Source organism: Mustela erminea, chromosome 3, assembly GCF_009829155.1.
Source record: "Mustela erminea isolate mMusErm1 chromosome 3, mMusErm1.Pri, whole genome shotgun sequence".
Lineage (NCBI taxonomy): Eukaryota > Metazoa > Chordata > Mammalia > Carnivora > Mustelidae > Mustela > Mustela erminea.
The window spans coordinates 62692753-62711679 of NC_045616.1; the positions used below are offsets into that span (position 1 = coordinate 62692753).

Genomic DNA, 18927 nt, shown 5'->3' on the forward strand with positions numbered 1-18927 from the left:
ACAAATTGGCAGGGCTGAGATCTAACAGTACAGATCCCAGCAGGCCCATGGGCTGGGATAGCTGGAAGGTAGTGCCTGGGTACCTGGGATATCTTTCCACCTGACTCCTGATCTATACTCAGAACCTTTGACCTGCCCAATTCCCTGTCCAGTAATGATGACTTTCTACACCAGCAATGTTGCTGTATCCCCAGCCAGGATATAATGGCCAGGCACGTATGTGTTCATTTCCAGCATCACCTCTAATTATCCAGTGAGAGCGAACCCACTGTACTTAGTAAAGGGCTCTGCTACCCAACTCCCAAATATGTCTTGGCCAACAGAGCAGAATATCGGCTTCATTTGAGTGACTGTATTCTAAACCATTGAGGGGAAAAGTTTTGATACAAAAAAACTTTAGATATACATGAGACTTCTTAGTTCTTTACCAAGAAGCCATCATATGTAAGTTTAGGACAGAGAAGAGCGAAAGAGATTGTCCCGGGGAATGCTGTTTATTAAGTAAATGGAAAAGGTCCTACCTAAGGTCAGATCTGGTGTGGGACAGGCTCAAGAGAAATTTGCTCCAGAATGATCAAGAGTAATGGAGACTCCCATGAGTAATTGCATGACTGAGAAAAACAGTCCTAGAAAATATCACACCAACATTCGCATACAAGTGGCAAGAAAAAGAAGTTGCCTTTTTTTTCATTTACCAAACTGCTGAAGCCATTGTTGAAATGATCACAAACCCATTTGTAAGCCTCAGTGCAGTTCTATGTAATTTCAGGGGAAGAACAGTGACATCACTGGAAAGGAACTTAGCACACCATTTCTTTATAAGCAGCTTAACATTAACACCCCAGGTGTCCTGTCAGGAAATCAATTTAAGCTTGTCCAAGATACTCCAAGAGCATGCCACAGATTTGGAGATTAGCACTATGATGCGTGGATATGATGATGGCATTAACCAATTGTAGCTGGCTTAGCAGGTCACAAAAGTGGTACTAAGTGCAGTGTTAAGCGATCATTTTAAGCTCTGAAAAATATTTGACAAGGAATGTTGGGCAACACATATGAAAATATTCCCCAAGACAAGCACTTTTGCACAGAAAGCTTTTAGAAACACTGTTGGCGTAATGATATACTAGCCACACATGAGGAGGCAGGTACAGAAGTGATCCTGCCCTCTAGCCCACTCTAAATTACTAGAATAAAGAGAAAGAAAGGCACCTACATTTGGTCTGTATTTCAAACAACTGTCATCTACCAAAGAAATCTCCTAAGTACTGATCGGGGGGAAAAGTCAAATTATATGACATAATCAAAATTCTTTTCTAGTAGGCCAGCAGTGCAATGAATTATTGTAGAAACCTTTTCCTCTGGAGGGGAAAAGAGCCAGAAAGAAGTTAATATAAACCTCTGTGCAGAACACTCTGCCAGGAAAATGACTTCTAGTGATATAAACACAAGGCAGATGTTCCAGAAGATACTTAAAATTTAATTAGACATGAAGACTTCCAGCTATTACCTGCATGAATGCAGGACGACAGCCATAAACTGGATTTTCAGAATCATCTTTGTTACCATCTAAAAATAGCATTTCTTCCAGTCCACTAAGATAAAAAATGATCTATGAACTAGCACAATTTAAGTGTTTTCAAAAATTAAGTTATCAAACAATTGCTTTAAATTAATGAACGACAGTATCTTAGGGCACCTGGGTGGCTCAGCTGGCTAAGAGTCCGACTCTTGATTTTGGTTGAGGTCATGATCCCACGGTTATGAGACTCAGCCCTGAGTCTGGCTCCACCCTGGGCATGGAGTCTGCTTAAGACTCCCTCTCTCACTCTCTCTCTTTCACTCTGCCCTTTCTCCTCTCCTCCTTTATTTTTTTATTTTTTTAAAACATCTCATTTTTTTTTTTAAGATTTCATCTATTATTTATTTGACAGAGAGAGAGATCACAAGTAGGCAGAGAGGCAGGCAGAGAGAGAGAGGAGGAAGCAGGCTCCCTGCTGAGCAGAGAGCCCGATGCGGGACTCGATCCCAGGACCCTGAGATCATGACCTGAGCCGAAGGCAGCGGCTTAACCCACTGAGCCACCCAGGCGCCCTCCTCTCCTCCTTTAAAAAAAAAAAAAAATGAACGTATCTTGATTTCATTTACTCAAAGCAACTCTTGACGCTGCTTCTTTACCCTTATGGTGCAAGTTCTATTGAGCAAAGGTCAAAAGAAACTAACCTTATATTGGACTTCATTAGACTATAATAAGAATTGAAGCAGAAGGATAATTTAAGATATCAAAATTATAATGACCATTATAGCTGCTCATTTGATGTATTTTGGCTATACTGGGAAACTAGATCACAACTCAAGAATATGGCAACATATAGGAGATCCCTAGAAATTTCAACTTATATCTTCTCATTATACATACAGGTCTTTGATTCATTTTCTGGTATTCTGTTTTGAATTAGATTTAAGAAATCAGAAAAAATATTTTTCTAATTCGAGGATTGTACTTACGTGACAATTTAAAAAATCTATGCCAAATTCAAAACAGCTCCATCCAATAAAAAGTTCTTCAGATTATTTAAGTAACTTAAGAGCCCTTTTCTAAAATAGAAACTACAGTTTCATTTAAATCTACTTCCTCCACTCTTAGTTGTATCTTTCTCCCTACCTCAATGCGTGAATGCAGTATATCATTCTGGGTATGTTTTTCCGGTCATAGACATCTGTTGTTTCTGGATAAAATATCTGGAAAACAAAAGAAACAATGTGTTTTATTATGTTTTGCTTTGTACAGTTACTTTAAATCTCCTCAATGATGCTACTTGGATTGTCTCTGCTGTATTTATTTAAATGCAGAGGAACCCCTCTGGTCGTTGCTCCCCTTCACTCTACAGGCAGACCCACTGGTACACCTGGTCCCCTGACAGCATGCCCCCTAGTGGGCTTGGGAGAGCAGGGGACTCCCAGGTGGCCACAGCAAGAAGGCTGCTCCCATAGGGCTAGGTGGCAGTTTCGCTCCACACATGGTAAGCCCGGTCAGGCTCTGCAGGGTCATTCCTGTAACATGTATCCTGAGAAGGGTGTCTAGTATACAGTGTTTTATTATAATGTTAAACACCTAGCCTCACACTTGTGTGAACAGGTATGCACACACACAACACACACCAATGTTCTTTTCTGCTGGAAGGAACCACATTTTACCAAATAAAATCTGAAAAGTAAATGAAGCATGAGAGAAACATTACCCATAATCTCAATTTCTAGATAGTTAATCATTAGCATTTTAGTATATTTTTTTCTAGTCTTTTTTCCGTATGTGTCTCTGACTTTTTAGGTTTATGTCTGTATGTGAGAATAAAACTGTAATATGATAACCTCAGTAATATTACAGTACGGTATTACTATAGTACCCTAGAGCAAGACTGTTTTCCATCCCTTTCATTATTCTGTTAGAACATTTTCTTTTTTAGAAAAGATATTTTTATTTATGTATTTGACACAGAGAGAGAGGGAGAGAGCGCGAGAGAGCGAGCACAAGCAGTCAGCAGGCAGAGGGAGAAGGAGAAGCAGAACCCCCAGGGAACAGGGAGCCTAATGTGGGGCTTGATCCCAGGACCCAGGGATCATGATCTGAGCCAAAGGCAGATGCTTAACCAACTAAGCAACCCAGGGACCTCTAGAACATGATTTCTAATAGATGCTTGTAATTATTTTGTCTTTTTGAACTATAATTTAAGCTAGTTCTCCAAGGCTGAACTTTTTTGCCCCCAACTTGTCCTAAATACAAGTCATTGCAATGAACATCCCTGCATTTTCTGAACACCTGATGATTTTTTTGGATTAACACCTATATATGACATTACTTAACTGGTAAGTTTGAACACTGAGGCTTTTTATACACACTTAAACTACTTTTAAGCCTGAAACTACAAGCTTGATAAGAAACATTTCAGAATAGGGCAGCAAACCTCTCCCTTCCTAAGCACCAAAACATGAATAATTAGGCTTAAAGCTTCTAAGAGAAAGATAAGCATACTGGCATTGCTGGCTTTTAGTAGATATTTTATAAAAGTTGACATAAAAACTGAAATTATATCCTTTATCATATGAGATAGCTCTTGACACTCAAGTACAATTTTCTTCTCTCTCTCTCTCTTTTTTTTTTTTTTTAAGATTTTATTTATTTATTTGACAGAGACAAAGCGAGAAAGGGAATACAAGCAGGGGGAAAGGGAGAGGGAGGAGCAGGCTCTCCACTGAGCAGGGAGCCAGATGTGGGGCTCAAACCCAGGACCCTGGGATCATGACCTGAGCCAAAGGCAGATGCTTAACAACTGAGCCAACCAGGTGCCCCTCAAGTACAGTTTTCTATTGGACATTGAAAAAAGCTAGGAGAAGAAAGCAGCAAAGTTTCCTCAGCCACAGTGTATAGTCCCTGGCCGCTTGAAGTAACGTCTGCAGCCCAGGAAACTTTAAGGGTCTTTTCAGCTTTCCCTCAACACGTTTGCTATTACAGCGTCCGTCCCAAGAGGATTCCCGGTTCAGAAGAACAGGTCTACTGGGGAAGCAGAAGAACACTGCAGCTCCCCACTCCCTTTCCTTTCAACAACTTTCTATATTTCTTTATGTATCTCCATATGGAATGTGTACTTATATAAATAGTTTCATTTCTTTTGGAAATCTTTATGAATCGATCTTATTTTAGCAGTAAGATGGGATCAATTCACTGAGTTGCCCAGAACATTTTATTCACCACCGTATCCCCAGTGTTAACATGATGCCGAACATGGAGGAGTCACTTAATATTGGCAAGTGAAGACATTAGCAGTGGTCAAATACATCCATCAGTTCAGCACACTATCGGTCTCTCATCCCTGCAAGGTAATGGATCGATCATTTAAAAAAAAAAAAATCAGTGTTAAAACAGCATCTACTACATGGATCACTTATTTGGCTTAAAATTACGGAAATCCTGGTCCAACACACACAATTAGGAAAAGTTTAAATCCAATCTATGAAATGTAACAAAATTACCCTAATTTAAAGTATGTTGCCTCATACAGAAAACTCCTATCTGAATTTTCTTCTTTTCTTTCCTTATTACTCTGTTTATTACCCTGTTAGTACTTGCTAAATGATATGAATTCTAGAACTAGTGCCCAGATGGGAACAGCATTTATTGTTCTGGGCATTTTAGGAGAAGGGAAAGTAATTTGGTTAAAAATGGAAGAAATCAATATGGACTATTTTGAGATAAAAGAAATAGAGCTAAATCAGGTATAAGTTCAGATAGATTAAAAACAGGCATTTATATTTTACATTAAGGAATCCTCTGTTTTTGTTGTGGTAGGCTGTTCATTCAAACCTGAATTAATAATATCACCACCAACACAGGTCTTCCATCAATAGCCTATCCCCTTCGAGGAGGACCACTCCTACATTATTTCTTCATAACAGCTGTACATAATAAGCAATAGAAAGGAGGGAACTAGGGGCCCCTGGGTGGCTCAGTGGGTTAAGCCTCTGCCTTCGGCTCAGGTCGTGATCTCAGGGTCCTGGGATCCAGCCCCGCATGGGGCTCTCTGCTCAGCGGGGAGCCTGCTTCCCCTTCTCTCTCTGCCTGCTGCTCTGCCTACTTGTGATCTCTCTCTCTCTCCATCAAATAAATAAATAAAATCTTAAAAAAAAAAAAGAAAAAAGAAAGGAGGGAACTATGGGTATCTATAAAAACCTGATGGTCTCGAGGGCATTATGCTTACTGGAAGAAAGTCAATCTCAAAAGGTCCCTTACTGTAGGATTCCACTTCTTTAACGTTCCCAAGATGACAAAACCAGAGTGACGGAGAACAGATGAGTGGCTGCCAGGGGACAGGACCAGGAAAGGATACCACGTCAATGCATACTCCTTCGTGGTATCTGTATCTTAACCATGGTGGTGGTCACATACATTCACGGCATAAAGCCATACGGAAACACACACACATACACACACACACACACAAATCAATGCATATATAAGTAAGGTCTGTAGCCTTCTAAACAGTAACACACCAGCGTCGATTTATTATTTTACTACAGTTACTAGATGTCACCACTGGGGGAGGCTGAATGAAGAATACGCAAAGATGCACTATTTTTGCAACTTCCTGTGAATCTAAAATTATTTCCAAATAAGAAGTTGAAGAAATCACTCTACAATTTCTAACAAACGTTAATTACTTCCTCATTTCCTCTACTTGTCTACTTGTCTCTCAGGCTGAAGGGCACCCGCTCTTTCAATATAACACGCTCCGAATATTTGGCAAGTTTTATTTGGGATAGCTATTTCAAGAGGAAGAACTATAACCTTCTAGCTTTTAACATTCAAAGTGATAATATGATCTATAATAATCCTTTGTAAAAGTACCTTTGTCGTTATAATGTACAGTGATACAATATATGGTAGTATAATACAGAAAAAGGAGGTGGCTATTTTAAATTAACTATTAAATTAACAAGCTAAAGCTAAAGCTTGTTCTGGCCTTGTTGAATTTATACATGCTTTAACCTAGCTGCTCTCCATCTGGGTACATACTTCACTCTGAGTTCCTGCCATATATTACTTTGTACAGGCCTTGCCACATTTCTGTGGAGTCCTCACATTTGTTGCGCCTGAGGCAAATAAGGCCATCTGCCACATTAACATATCCCAAGATGCCAAACCTTTTTTCACAATGAGGTGTTCGCATGACCCCTTTTGGCTTCCCAGTTCAGGCTTACCTTGGGTAGACCAATAGACTCCATTGCTCTTAACCACTGGACCGTATTATCCGTGTGTCGAAAATGAAGGCCGGACTTCTAGAGTGAGGAGGGGGAGAGGGGAAAAGAAGGGACCACAGGAAAAGTGAGTCACTTGTAACAACTTTTTTTCATTAGCAGGATGTTTTCCAATTTTATTTCTCTTAAAATAGAGTTATTAAATCATAAAACAACTGGAGACACAGTAAAGAAGACTAGACTATCTCAGCAACACTGTTTGTAATGGACCATTCCAGTTTCCACCATTCACATATTTGAGGTAATTCTGAACTAGAACCTCAAAGACCATTTAATGTCTAGCACATGCCTAAGGATGTTTTATGCGATGTGTGTGTGCGTGCACGCACACATACACACACGCGGTGTCAAGATTTTGGCAACTGTGGCTGAGAAACCTAGCAACTTCAAGAAAAACAGGATTTTTAGAAGATTAAATGCCTTTTTCCCGGTTTCTGGTTCTGCCAAAACATTTTTTTCTGATCATGAATAGGATTTCTGTAGAAAACCTGGAAAACATAGAAAAATATAGAAAAAAAAAATGGAAACAAAACCCATCTCATGGTTCAGGAGTAATTTCGGTATCTCCTCCTCCTATAAGTTAACCCTAATTTTTGCCTGTGTAAAAAGAAAACCTTCAGTGGAAATGTTTTACAAGACCTTTTTCTACACATACAATGACAACAGGCTTTCTATGTCTTCCACTGTTCTTTACAGCCTTCCTCAGCCGCCATTTTTTCCCAACAGTCTGTAACTGTGGTAACGTTGCCTGTATCTCATCAAGTTTTATCAGGTACTGAAATGTTGAGAGCTTTAATGCTACCTTGTATTTTTAATTTGTTAAATGAGTCTAGCATAATGTTATGTAGTTTAAAATTTTAATATATGTAAAAACAGTAATTACAGCAAGTTTCATTATATAATATCCAATAGTAGAGAATCATGTTCAAAAAGCCTGGCTTTTCCCATCTTCTGTGACCTTCTACAATCAAATAGTTTATATAAGAGAAAATATTTTTGTGGCTGTTCGACTTATACTTTAAAAGTATAAACCAAATTAACATTAGACCAATGTTTATGTCTTTTTAATAGTGGTCAGGCTGAACTCAGGATGTCAAGCACTGTATGTAAATTATCTCTGATTCTTAAAACACTCTGCAAGGCAATTATCATTTCCCAGTTTTTTAGAGATGAAGAAAACTAGGCCAAAAAGATCAACTAATGTGCCTAAGCCAAAGAGGTATTGAAGGGCTGAGCTGAGATTCAAGATGAGTTCTCTCTGAATCTGAAAAGCTTCCTTGGGCTAACATTCTCCAGGGACAGAACATAGGACCTAATGATGGTGGGGTTATTCTTTGGATGGAAAAAATCAGCCGTTACTATGAAATCAATAGAGGGAAGTAGAGGGAAGAAAGGCAGGGGAAGAGAGGGGGGAAGGAGGAGGGAGCCCAGAGAATCAAGAGCCAGGCAGTACTGTCTGAGCGTGACTCAGCTTCAACAACTTTTACAGAATACAAATAATTCTCAGACACAGCCACTCTGTGACCATGGAGGCACAAGACGGGAACAATCCACAATCACATCAAGACAGAGAAGAGGACCCTAGGCACCACAAAGTAACTAAATGTCCCGCTTTTCCAACTAAGAAGAGCAACTGTTTTGATGGCTGACAGTCCCCTTCTAGCTTTTCCCCTCCCAGATAAAAATTACTGAAACACCAAATTGATCCTGCTTCCTGACAACTCCCCAAAGCTAACTGGTCCTTGCTTCCCCTAAATCCATACTAGTATCTCCAGTACAAACCCAACTCTACACTATTCTCTCCTGCTACTGGTCTCAGAGTTATGTGTCTTTTTTTTTTTTTTTTTTCTTGCCACAACAAGTTAAATAAACCTAAATTTGTTTGACCCTTGTTTGAAGCCTGATTTCCAGGCAGTCTTTGTCTGGTGGGCTTCAACAATACAAATTGTGAAACAGCCACCCCCCATTCATTCAGTGGTCTTATTAGCTAGGTAACCTCAGGAAAGTTACAAATCTCTTTGAAACTTGGTTCCTCTGCCATAAAATGGGTCTATAGTATGCTGCTTTGAGTTGAGGAGGTGAATTGAGAATACACATAGAGCAGTTAGTTGCAAAGAGCACCTAAGAAGGCAACAAATATTTGCTATTATAATTATTACATGCTGTAAGGCCAGGCTTGCAACTTTTATGCACCTTACGGTCAGAAAAAAGTTTAGGGCTCCATGTAAGAGGCACTGAAGGAAAGGGAGGTTATCTTGGTCCTATTTCTGCAGTAAACTAAATGACAGATTTCAAATCCTTCATCCATTCTAAACATCTGAGGAATGCTGACTTCAGAATCGTATGGTGTACATACTTACTAACGTCTTCAATTTACTTCAATTAGAACAAAATCAGTTTTCTAAACATTCTTATATCTTAGTCCAAAATAATCTTAGTCCATGATAACCACTTTCACCTTGTCTATTCTTTTTCACCAGTCCTACATATTCATACTAGACTAGCCGGCATGTCTACCGTCTTATTTAGGCAAAGGATGTTAACGTCCGTCCACCTAGTTTCGTCCAGCAATTGGACTAGAAAGTACATGTTGGTTTTCTTCTGGTATTTCACCAACAAATAAGGTTATTGTAGCTTAAATTGAATAGATGAGGAATTACTGAAGTCTTCTTGTGTGCCTTCTTACACAAGAGAATCAAAGCACTTTGGAACAATGAGGTGGCTTAGAAGACGATAATTATTCTGATTTGCTTATTCTGTAGAGGATGAAACTGACGGCAGGGTCCAGGTATTTAAGATACTTGAATTGCTTTAACTGGTTGAGCTCAGGTCCAGATTAGGTTGTAGGACTCCTGATTCCAAGTCCAAATAAATAACCTACTCAATTTACGGTGCACAGAGCCTCACAACCAAACCTCTAACCTTCACAGCGCACTCACCTCCTCAGACATTGTGCCAAGTGCTTTGCATAGATGATCACGTATTTTCCTCACAATATCTCTACAAAAACTGATTGTTTTGTTGTTGCTATTATTATCCCCCCTTTATAGGGGTGGACACTGAGGCTCACAGAGGCCAAGTGAGTAAGGAAGCCAGCTTTTGAAGTACTTTAATTCTACAGCTCACACTACTAACTGCTGTATATGCTCTCCCCACCTAAGGCTCACCGAAGCAGTCAACATCTATTTTACGTCTACAGTCACCAACGTACTGCCTGGAAAGATACTGTTTTCTGTTCTTGAGCCTCATCAAGCTCAAGGAGTGTCCTTCGTCCTCCCTCCTCCCCTTTCCCTTGCCCACCTTACCCACCTTGGGAACACGCACTCATCTTCCAAGCCTTCACCGTGGAAGCCCTGGCCTTTTCACCACTCCACCCCCTTTAGACCTGGCACTTTCTCCTTGGTCACACCCCACTGTCCCTCTTCGGTTCATGGCCCTCCACCCATTTCTGATCCCTCTCTAGGCTGTTTTCCCTCTTGAATCCATTTACTTCTTGTCTATACCGGCCACTGTTACCTGTCGCTTGTGCTGAGTTATCCCCTCATGGGCCTGCCCCCGCCCTCGTCTTCTAATTTATTCTTCACATAGCATCTTTGTAAAGCCAGGATGCCTCTGTTTTACATTACAATGGCTTCCTTTGTCGTTACTTATGATGAAGTCACGTATCTTCCATCCTGGTCTCAATTTTTCACCGCTGTCCCTCACCACAGGCTTTCAGCCATTCTGTTTGTCCAAGCTCTTTTCTTCTTCAGGTCTCTCAAAAACAGGCTCCTTTCTCCAGACTGTCCTCCCTGCTCCCCACCCTTAAAACTACACATGAATGATCTTTTTCTCCTTCTTCCTGCCTCCAAGGTAAACGTTTCCTCAGGAAAACTCATCTTCTGTCTACTGTTATCTGTCAGTAACACTGGCTTTAATGTCTTCCTTCATACACTCATCGCTGTTTAAACCCACAACTCTTTATTTACTTAAAGTCTGTCTCCCCAACCCTAACTGCCACAAAATCATGTCTGCCTTGCTTACCATTTGAGCACACTGGCCCATGGCATGTGTTGATAAGCACTATATGGATAAGTGAATTCTACCCTCTACGTATTTCTATCATAGTAAAACTTCACCTTCTTTCCCTCTAAACTTTATTAAAATTTATTATATTATTTGCCTACCATTAGATAATGTTTGATTATCTCAAACGCAAGTAATACATGAGAAAAGAATCACCTGGGCTGATTGTTAAGAGGGTAGCTTCCTGGGTCCCTGGCCAGGAGATTCTGCCTGTCTCAGTAGTCTGGGGTGGGCCCACGGGTCCACATTTTTACACACACCCATCGAGTAGTCCTGCAGGACATTTTAGCATCATACTTGGTTGATGACAGATTTCAAATTCATCATCCATTTTAAACATCTGAGGAATGCTGACTTTAGAATCAGCATTCTAAATGCTGATAAATAAATTTGATATTTGGCAAATATATCAAATAAGCATAGAAAAAATGGAGTTTTTGGCTTGTTTGAAACCACTGTCATTCATTCTTTTTTTTTTTTTTTTAAACCCAACAGCTATTTCCCTAGCACCTACCCTGAGCTACACACTTCACCATTCACTGAGGACAGTGCAAAGATGAAATGCATGGTTCCCGCTTTCAGGACAAGGCACTCTTTACAGTACACCATGATGTATCCAAGAGGGACCATATCAGGAGTCAGAACACATATGGCATGGTCACAAGGTCCCGGAACTAGGTCCTGGAGTGGGAGGCAGAGGTGGCCAGGGAAAGAATATTCATCATTAGAAGATTTAACTCTAATATCTAGGACATCTTTCTGACCTTAAATTAACAAGGGACCAGGGTTGTTCTTAAGCCGGCAGACAAAGAGGATGAGAACAGCATTGAAAGCGCCCATCTGCTTAACTCAGAGCCATTATTGCCCAAACTGAGGCCTTTGGAGCTCAGGGACAGAACTCATGCCTCAGAGACACACTGCTTCACAGGCAGGTCATATTTTATGGCTGCAGTCTAAGCAGACCCTGCTGTCAGAGCCCACGCTCACTGAACTCATGGTTGCCAGATGGCGTATACAGGGGCTGGGGCTGGGTTAAATAGGATTCCCTTGTGTCTCATTGTCTTTGCAGCAGTCCCACAATTCCATGCTCCTTGTAAAGGACCAGAGGATGGGCTTTAATCCTAAGGATGCCAAGAACAGGAAGCTTCATCTCCTGTTCACTAATACTTGACTCCTTTCAATTTTGTAAAATGAATGAAATGGCTTTAACATTTTATGATTACATGGCAACTCATTAAAAATTTTCTTTCAAAAAAATTTTTTTTTCTTTCAAAGACATTGGGCATTCTCCAAGATTTAATAAAGGAGGGAAAAAGGTTTCTTTTGTCCAGCAAACCAAGAGAGGGGTAGTTTCCACTGGTCCTGTACTTTTTCCCACATCCCAGTTGGCACCACCCCCTCCCCCCGTTACACCTCCCTTCTCTCTGCCCTTCTCCTGGCACCATCCCTTCTTCTGTATATCCATCTTCCAGGACCCGATGGGCGGGGATGGCAAACACAATCCTTCCGTCTCAGTATTTTATTTGGGAATGTTATCACCTGCCTGCGCTCCACAGGTACTTCATTTCGTAACAAGAAACTAGAAATATTTCCCTTGTCTCCATCCCAAAGAGAAGTTGCTATTCATTCAAATAATACGTTCTCTGATGCCAGGAGGTAATGGCACCTGTTTGACTTGCCATGAGAGGGTCCAGAGCTGAGCTGGGGCACTTCCACTCAAAGCTGTATGATGTGCCAAGAAGAGAAAAGAGGTGGCCCACCTCCTCCTTGGAGCTCACCATCCGCTGTCGCTCTGAGAGTCTCATCTCTGGCATTGACAGAACAAAATACCCACAGCCTCCTCTCAGGACAGGCTGGAGCCTAGCCCAAGTACACTTGAACTCTGTCATCAAATCTACACGGCTATTACTAGAAATAGGGCTAGATCATGTAATAACCATTATAGAGGCAATGAAAAAAGAAAAATGGGGTTATAAAATGTGGACAGATTCATTTATTTTGTGTTGTGGAGATATAAATACTTTTTTTTGTACTAAAAAAATATTTTTCAAAGTTAAAATAATTTCGCCTGACTTGATCACTGATTCAGTAAAGTCTTGTGAAAACCTCAAATAATGAGCTAAGACTCTAGGGAGGAACACATGACTTCATCAACTCAAAAATACTTTAACAAACACAAACATTTTCATTCCTAACATTATCCAAGGCAGAAATGTTTACTCGGTTATCTTTTAGATGAGAATATGAAAACAGACTCATAAATGATATCTCAATTCCTCTTGTCTATGGTTAGCCTAATAATTACTCAAAAGTTTGCTCTGAATTAATTATACCTTTTACTTTCTCATTTTTTTCAAGGTTCTATTTATTCATCTGACAGAGGGATAGAGAGAGAACACAAGTGGGAAGAGGTGGGACGGAGGGAGAGGAGGAAGCAGACTCCACACTGAGCCAGGCTTGATCCTAGGACCCTGGGACCATGACCTGAGTTGAAGCCAGATGCTTAACCAACTGAGCCCCCCAGGTGTCCCTAAATATACACATTTTAAAAAATTTTTGCTCATTGGTCAAGGGTCAACTGTACAATAAATTAAGACTATAAAGAATCACATTTCATGAAAGCTTTAGAAATCCTGACCCAAAGTGCATAAGAATCACTTACACCAGGAAAGAATAACATACTCTTAAAAAGTCCCTTTTGAAGACACATCTAATGGAGGGTCTTTTAGGTTGGTGGTTTTCTTTTTCTCCTGCATTTCTTAATGAAAAATGTCAAGCATAAAGTTGATGAAGTAGTATAATCAACTCCTATGTACCCATCACCTAACCTCAACAATTATGAACTCATGACCAGTCTCAAATCTCTCTCCATCCTCCTTCTGATTATTTTGGATCAAATCCTAGATATATCTGTAAATACTTAGACAAGTGTCTCTAAAATAATCATTTTTAAAGTCAAGTCAAGACTGTTGTTTATTTTGGTTTTGTTTTCTCCCCATGTGTCCTCCCAAATTACCATGAAATAATTAAAACAAGTTTCATACAAAAAAAAATTAGTCTTATGTTGTTTTAAACACTCAGTGGAACAGAATTCCTACCTGACTATTCATTGTTACTACTCATTTGATCACATTGGCCCTAACTCTTTGGGGCCACAAGTTCAAGTCCCAGCGGGGTACTTTACTCGTTGATGAGAACAAGAGGAGTAATAAACTGCATTGGTGGTGGGAAAAAAAGGGGGAGGGGGGCAAAATGCCCTCATTTTTACATTTACTGGTGCTAATAAAAATGACCTCCATGAAGGAATAATGGAAGGGGGCTGGGAAGCCCCACAAATCAGACATGTCTCAGCCTCAGCCCAGAAATAGAAACATTCTGCTTCTAAAACTGCTGCTGCCTCGGGAATGATTATTAGCAGGCTTCTAAGACCAAGGACACCCCCTCCCCGCTATTCCACAAAATCTTTGTAGAAACACTAAGAGTAAAAGCAGGGAAAGGAAATGAAATACCAAACTTTTACTTTTAGATGGAAGCCAAAACCAATTAGGTTTTAGTTACCTTATAACGCGTTTGTTCCACATCATAGATTTTTTTCTCTGATACCATTTTTGGGGCAAAGAACTTGGCTAACTTGGCAAGGTAAACGCCGTTCCGGAGCCCTTCTTCCAGTTCAGTGGTTGGTGGCAATTCTTCAACTAAGCAGACTTCCATCCACCTAGAAGGATGAGAAAAAAACCTTTAAGTGATTCCAGTTGGGTGACTTCGTGTAGGTGAAGAAACGCAGCATCTTGCTACGTGTGTTGGAGATATTAACAAACAGAGCAGGATCTGAAACATCTTTAGCTGTCTGAGATGGGAAGAGAGGACTTTCTGGGTGGGCAAGGATTCAGAATACGAGACGAAGAAGGCAGACTCAAAGCCCAGAGCCCTTGAACTCACTTCCACGCCAGAGCTTGTCAACTCCATGTTTGTCTGGGTCTCTGCCAATTCTCTTTTGTGCCAAAGAGGAAAATGGCCAAACCATTTTGTATGGGTGGAATTAGTCTGCTGACATTATAAAAAAAAATAATTCCAAGTTTATGAACCCAGAGTGGAGGAGATACTTATGAGGCAGATGCCTCGGGGAAAGCAGAGCCCAAGATACTGTAAAATCTGCAGTTGCCTCAGTCCAGAAATGACTACCGGAAAAGGGAAGAAGGCATGGAAAAGGAGCGTCAAAAATTCAGGAAGTTTTCTTCAAATAATACACATTCCATTTTTTAATACCAAGGACATATTACAACATTCTTACTTTTGGGGGGAAAATGCAATATTTACTGAGTTATGAAAAAAATATCTCAGAAAAAGATCAGATTAAATCTTAGGACACTGTGCCAATATTGCAGAAAAGAGAGCACCAAGGTCATTGTGGGCTCAAGGACACACAGTGGGAGGGGAGACTGAGCCAGCTCACATTTCACATTGGCGTGCTGAGAATTTGCCAGAATTATGGAGATGATGCTATTCCTATCCATTCTCAAGTAACTATTACCTCCTGTAAATCCAAGAGGCAGGTGTGCTGGTGTTTAGTGAAAGAGCTCTCACCTCCCAGCTGCGGATCCACAAACCATGAACTATGAGTGTGAGTGCCACCCCTCTAAGGCCGGTCCCTGCCTGAGGGTCAGCATCCAGCATGGGAGGACACTGTTCTGCAATATTAACCACCAATCCTGATCCAAGCAGTGAACACTGCAACGTATCTCCAGAGCTACAGCACTGGACAACAGCTTTTAAAAGCTCAGAGAGTCCCATATAAACAGTAATACTGGCCACTTACGAGGCATCGTAAAATGTGGGATAGATGAGAACAATAGAAACGTTAAGAGCTGCTTTCCAAGAGCATTAGATGTAATTGAAAAGGCAATGAGATTCCAAGGAAAGACCACAGGACCACATCAGAAAGCTTATTATGCCCAGTGCTACATGGCAGAGCTTAAGAGTAAGGCTGGGAATAAAGGCAGGTAACTGGGTGATCACCAGACCCATCAGGGAAAGCACTGCAAAGATGATGGGACCTGGATTTGGCCTAGAAAAATGGGAGTATCTGCAAAGGCAGAGAGGTACCAGAAACTGGGGAGTGAGCCAGGCTAAAGGCATAGAGGAAACATGGGCTAACTCACGGAGAAAACGCAGAGCAGACTCTGGGCTTCTGGGGCTCAGGAGGGGAATGGAAATGGAGCTGAATATATATAAAGCTGGGATCTGGAAGACCTCACCCAGGAGCAGTGCTGTTCTCTGTTGCCACAGGAAGCAGGGAGCTCCTGGCAGCCTCGCAGCAAAGGAGTGACACGCTGACAGCGGTAATTAGAGAAAATTAATCTTGTCTGATGGATGCCCCGAGACAAAGCGCTCTTTCAGGCCTTTTCCATTTTGAGGAACTGGGGGGCTGGATTAGATAGGAAGCAGTGGGAAGGAGGGAAGCCAGGAGACACGTTGAGGAAGCAGTAACAGGACTTGGTGACAGCTTAGAAAAGGAGGTCAGAGGAAAGGAAAATAATGCCAGCCAGGGCGAGGGTCTGTGTGAAGAGATTTCTCTGGACGGGGACTCAGGCCCATATTACCCGTGTGATCCCAAGTATGCACCATGACCTCTTGGGGCCTGTTTTCTCCTCTGCCCAAGGGATAGAGAATGAGACTTGAGATCTCATTTCCCAGACTTGAGATCCTAGGAAGACGGTGACACTGGAAGAATAAGGAACTGGCAAAACGAGAAGAACTTGGCTTTCACAGATCACGTACAAGGTGTGTAAAGGATATTTGTTTATAGGAGCCTTGCTTCAAATCACTGAAGTAAGAGTACATAGACTTGAGAAATTCTTAAAAAATGAAGAAATCAATAATAATGTTTTTTAAATAAAAAATCTGGGCAAGTTAAAATCCACTGTGTGAAGCTTATTTCCTAATCTACGTAAACTACAAATCACAGCATTATGCTAGTGCATATTAAAACACAATCTGCTTTTGAATAATTAGCTTGAAAATTTAAGAAACTGTTTTTCACGCAATGTGTAATTGCTTTATAACAGTCCATGATTGGAGTATATGTGTGAGGGGTGGATGAGAGGTAAACTGACAAATGGTAGTGGATGGGGATAAACTGACAATAAGGAACAAAGGGCAGGAAGCTAAAATAAAACTGAAATATGGTACTTTGGACTTGGGCTTGTTAAAAAAAAAGATAATCAAATCTTGCCATTTGCAACGACGTGGATGGAACTAGAGGGCATTATGCTGAGCAAAATAAGTCAATCAGAGAAAGACAATTATCATATGATCTCTCTGATATGAGGAATTTGAGAGGCAGGGCGGGGGGGGGTTGTCGAGGGGTAGGGAAGGAAAAGATCAAACAAGATGGGATCAGGAGGGACATAAACCGTAAGACTCTTAATCTCACAAAACAAACTGAGGGTTGCCAGCGGGAGGGGGGTAGGGAGAGGGTGGTTGGGTTATGGACATTGGGGGTGGTATGTGCTATGGTGAGTGCTGTGAAGTGTGTAAACCTGGCAATTCACAGACCTGTACCCCTGGGGCTAATAATACATTATATGTTAATAAAAAATAACTTAAAAAAGATAATCATACTTATTTCTGTCTGTATTAGAATATGTGCCGCTGGCTTCAAACACTATTGATACCAAAAGTTGGGTCAGCTACAGCCTATTTAAAAGCCAGGCACTGCTAATGTTTATGACACTATGAACTACTCAAGGCAAAGGCCATCTCTTCTTGCACTTTATAATTAACCCCTTTTGTGTCTGGAAAATGTGTTTACACATAGTAGGTGCCTCATAAATTTTTTTAAAAGATTTTATTTATTTATTTATTCAGAGAGAGAGCACGAGCAGGGGGAGAGGCAGGCAGAGAGAGAAGCAGACTGCCCACTGAGAAGCGAGCCCAATCCAGGTCTCGATCCCAAGATCCTGGGATCATGACTTGAGCTGAACATAGATGCTTAACGTACTGTAAATTGTTATTTAATGACAGATTCTGAGTGCATAAGAAAACCTTTTACAAGCATCACAGTTGCATCATAAAATCTTCAGGACACTGCCAAAGAGAGATCAACGGAACAGTTTTGCAACATTAAGCATCAACGGGGATATCTCCGTTCCTTTCCTTGAATGTTAAATGATGAAGCTATTATCACCAATGATAACTATTTTGTGCTAGAACCTGTATTTAATACTTCATGGGGATTATCATTTAATCCTCAAGCCCCCTCATAAAGAAGAGTGTTACTAAGATCACCATTTTTAGATGATAAACTGAGGCTCAGAAAAGCTCTGGGCCACACAACTGGTAACTGAAAGATCTCAAAAAGCTGCCAGAGACTTTGTTCCGCTAATTTTAACTTTGAACTTCTCACGACTCACCTAGTCTACTTCCAGAGTAGGAGTAAAAATTCCACGGTAGGAGAGATGTGCTACCACTATTTCAGTATAGGGTCAGAGAAGAGTATAGGGACTGTTAAAATTGAGTAAAATAACCTGGGGTTTCATTTATCCTCTTAGAATTCCCTCTTTGTCACCTGCCTTGAAACAATAAATGGTAAATGGCACAGGCTACCTCTTATCGGTGCTGTTTCATGCAGGGATTCAAGCAGGGTATGTTTTAAGGAGGGCATAAAAAACTTAAAGCCTCTCCAGGTAGAGTTACCTCCTAGAGAACCCCTGTAAGCCTAGACAAGATCTCAAAGAGTCTTTAAAATATACTACTTGGAAACTCCTCTTAATTGGTGGATAATGAACAACAATTGACTAATAGCAAGACTATTCTTCTGGGACAGGTGGTAAACTCTGCCCCCAAAATCAGATAGACTGGCAACTTAACCTTGTTCCAAAAGTATTAAAAAAGCTCACAACAAAGCACAAACTATAATATGCAAACTTCTAAACTAGGACACGGTCATGTGGGTTGAGAATCCTTTCAATCCACCTTTCCTGAGTATAAGGAAATAACCTGGAGCAGAGGTACCAAATGGTTCATCCCAGAAACTGGGAGAGAGCTGGG

General features: G+C 40.8%; 1 protein-coding gene across 3 annotated transcripts in view; it reads right to left on the minus strand.

The window, feature by feature from the left end:
- IQGAP2 (IQ motif containing GTPase activating protein 2) overlaps positions 1-18927 on the minus strand; it is a 290099-nt gene that overhangs the window by 127630 nt on the left and 143542 nt on the right. For all 3 annotated transcript variants that reach the window (XM_032335922.1, XM_032335919.1, XM_032335921.1), the window contains 3 exons: positions 14437-14593; positions 6757-6834; positions 2666-2742 (listed from right to left, as the gene is read on the minus strand). In XM_032335922.1, coding sequence (XP_032191813.1) covers positions 2666-2742; positions 6757-6834; positions 14437-14593 — 312 coding nt within the window. The remainder of the gene's footprint in view (positions 1-2665; positions 2743-6756; positions 6835-14436; positions 14594-18927) is intronic.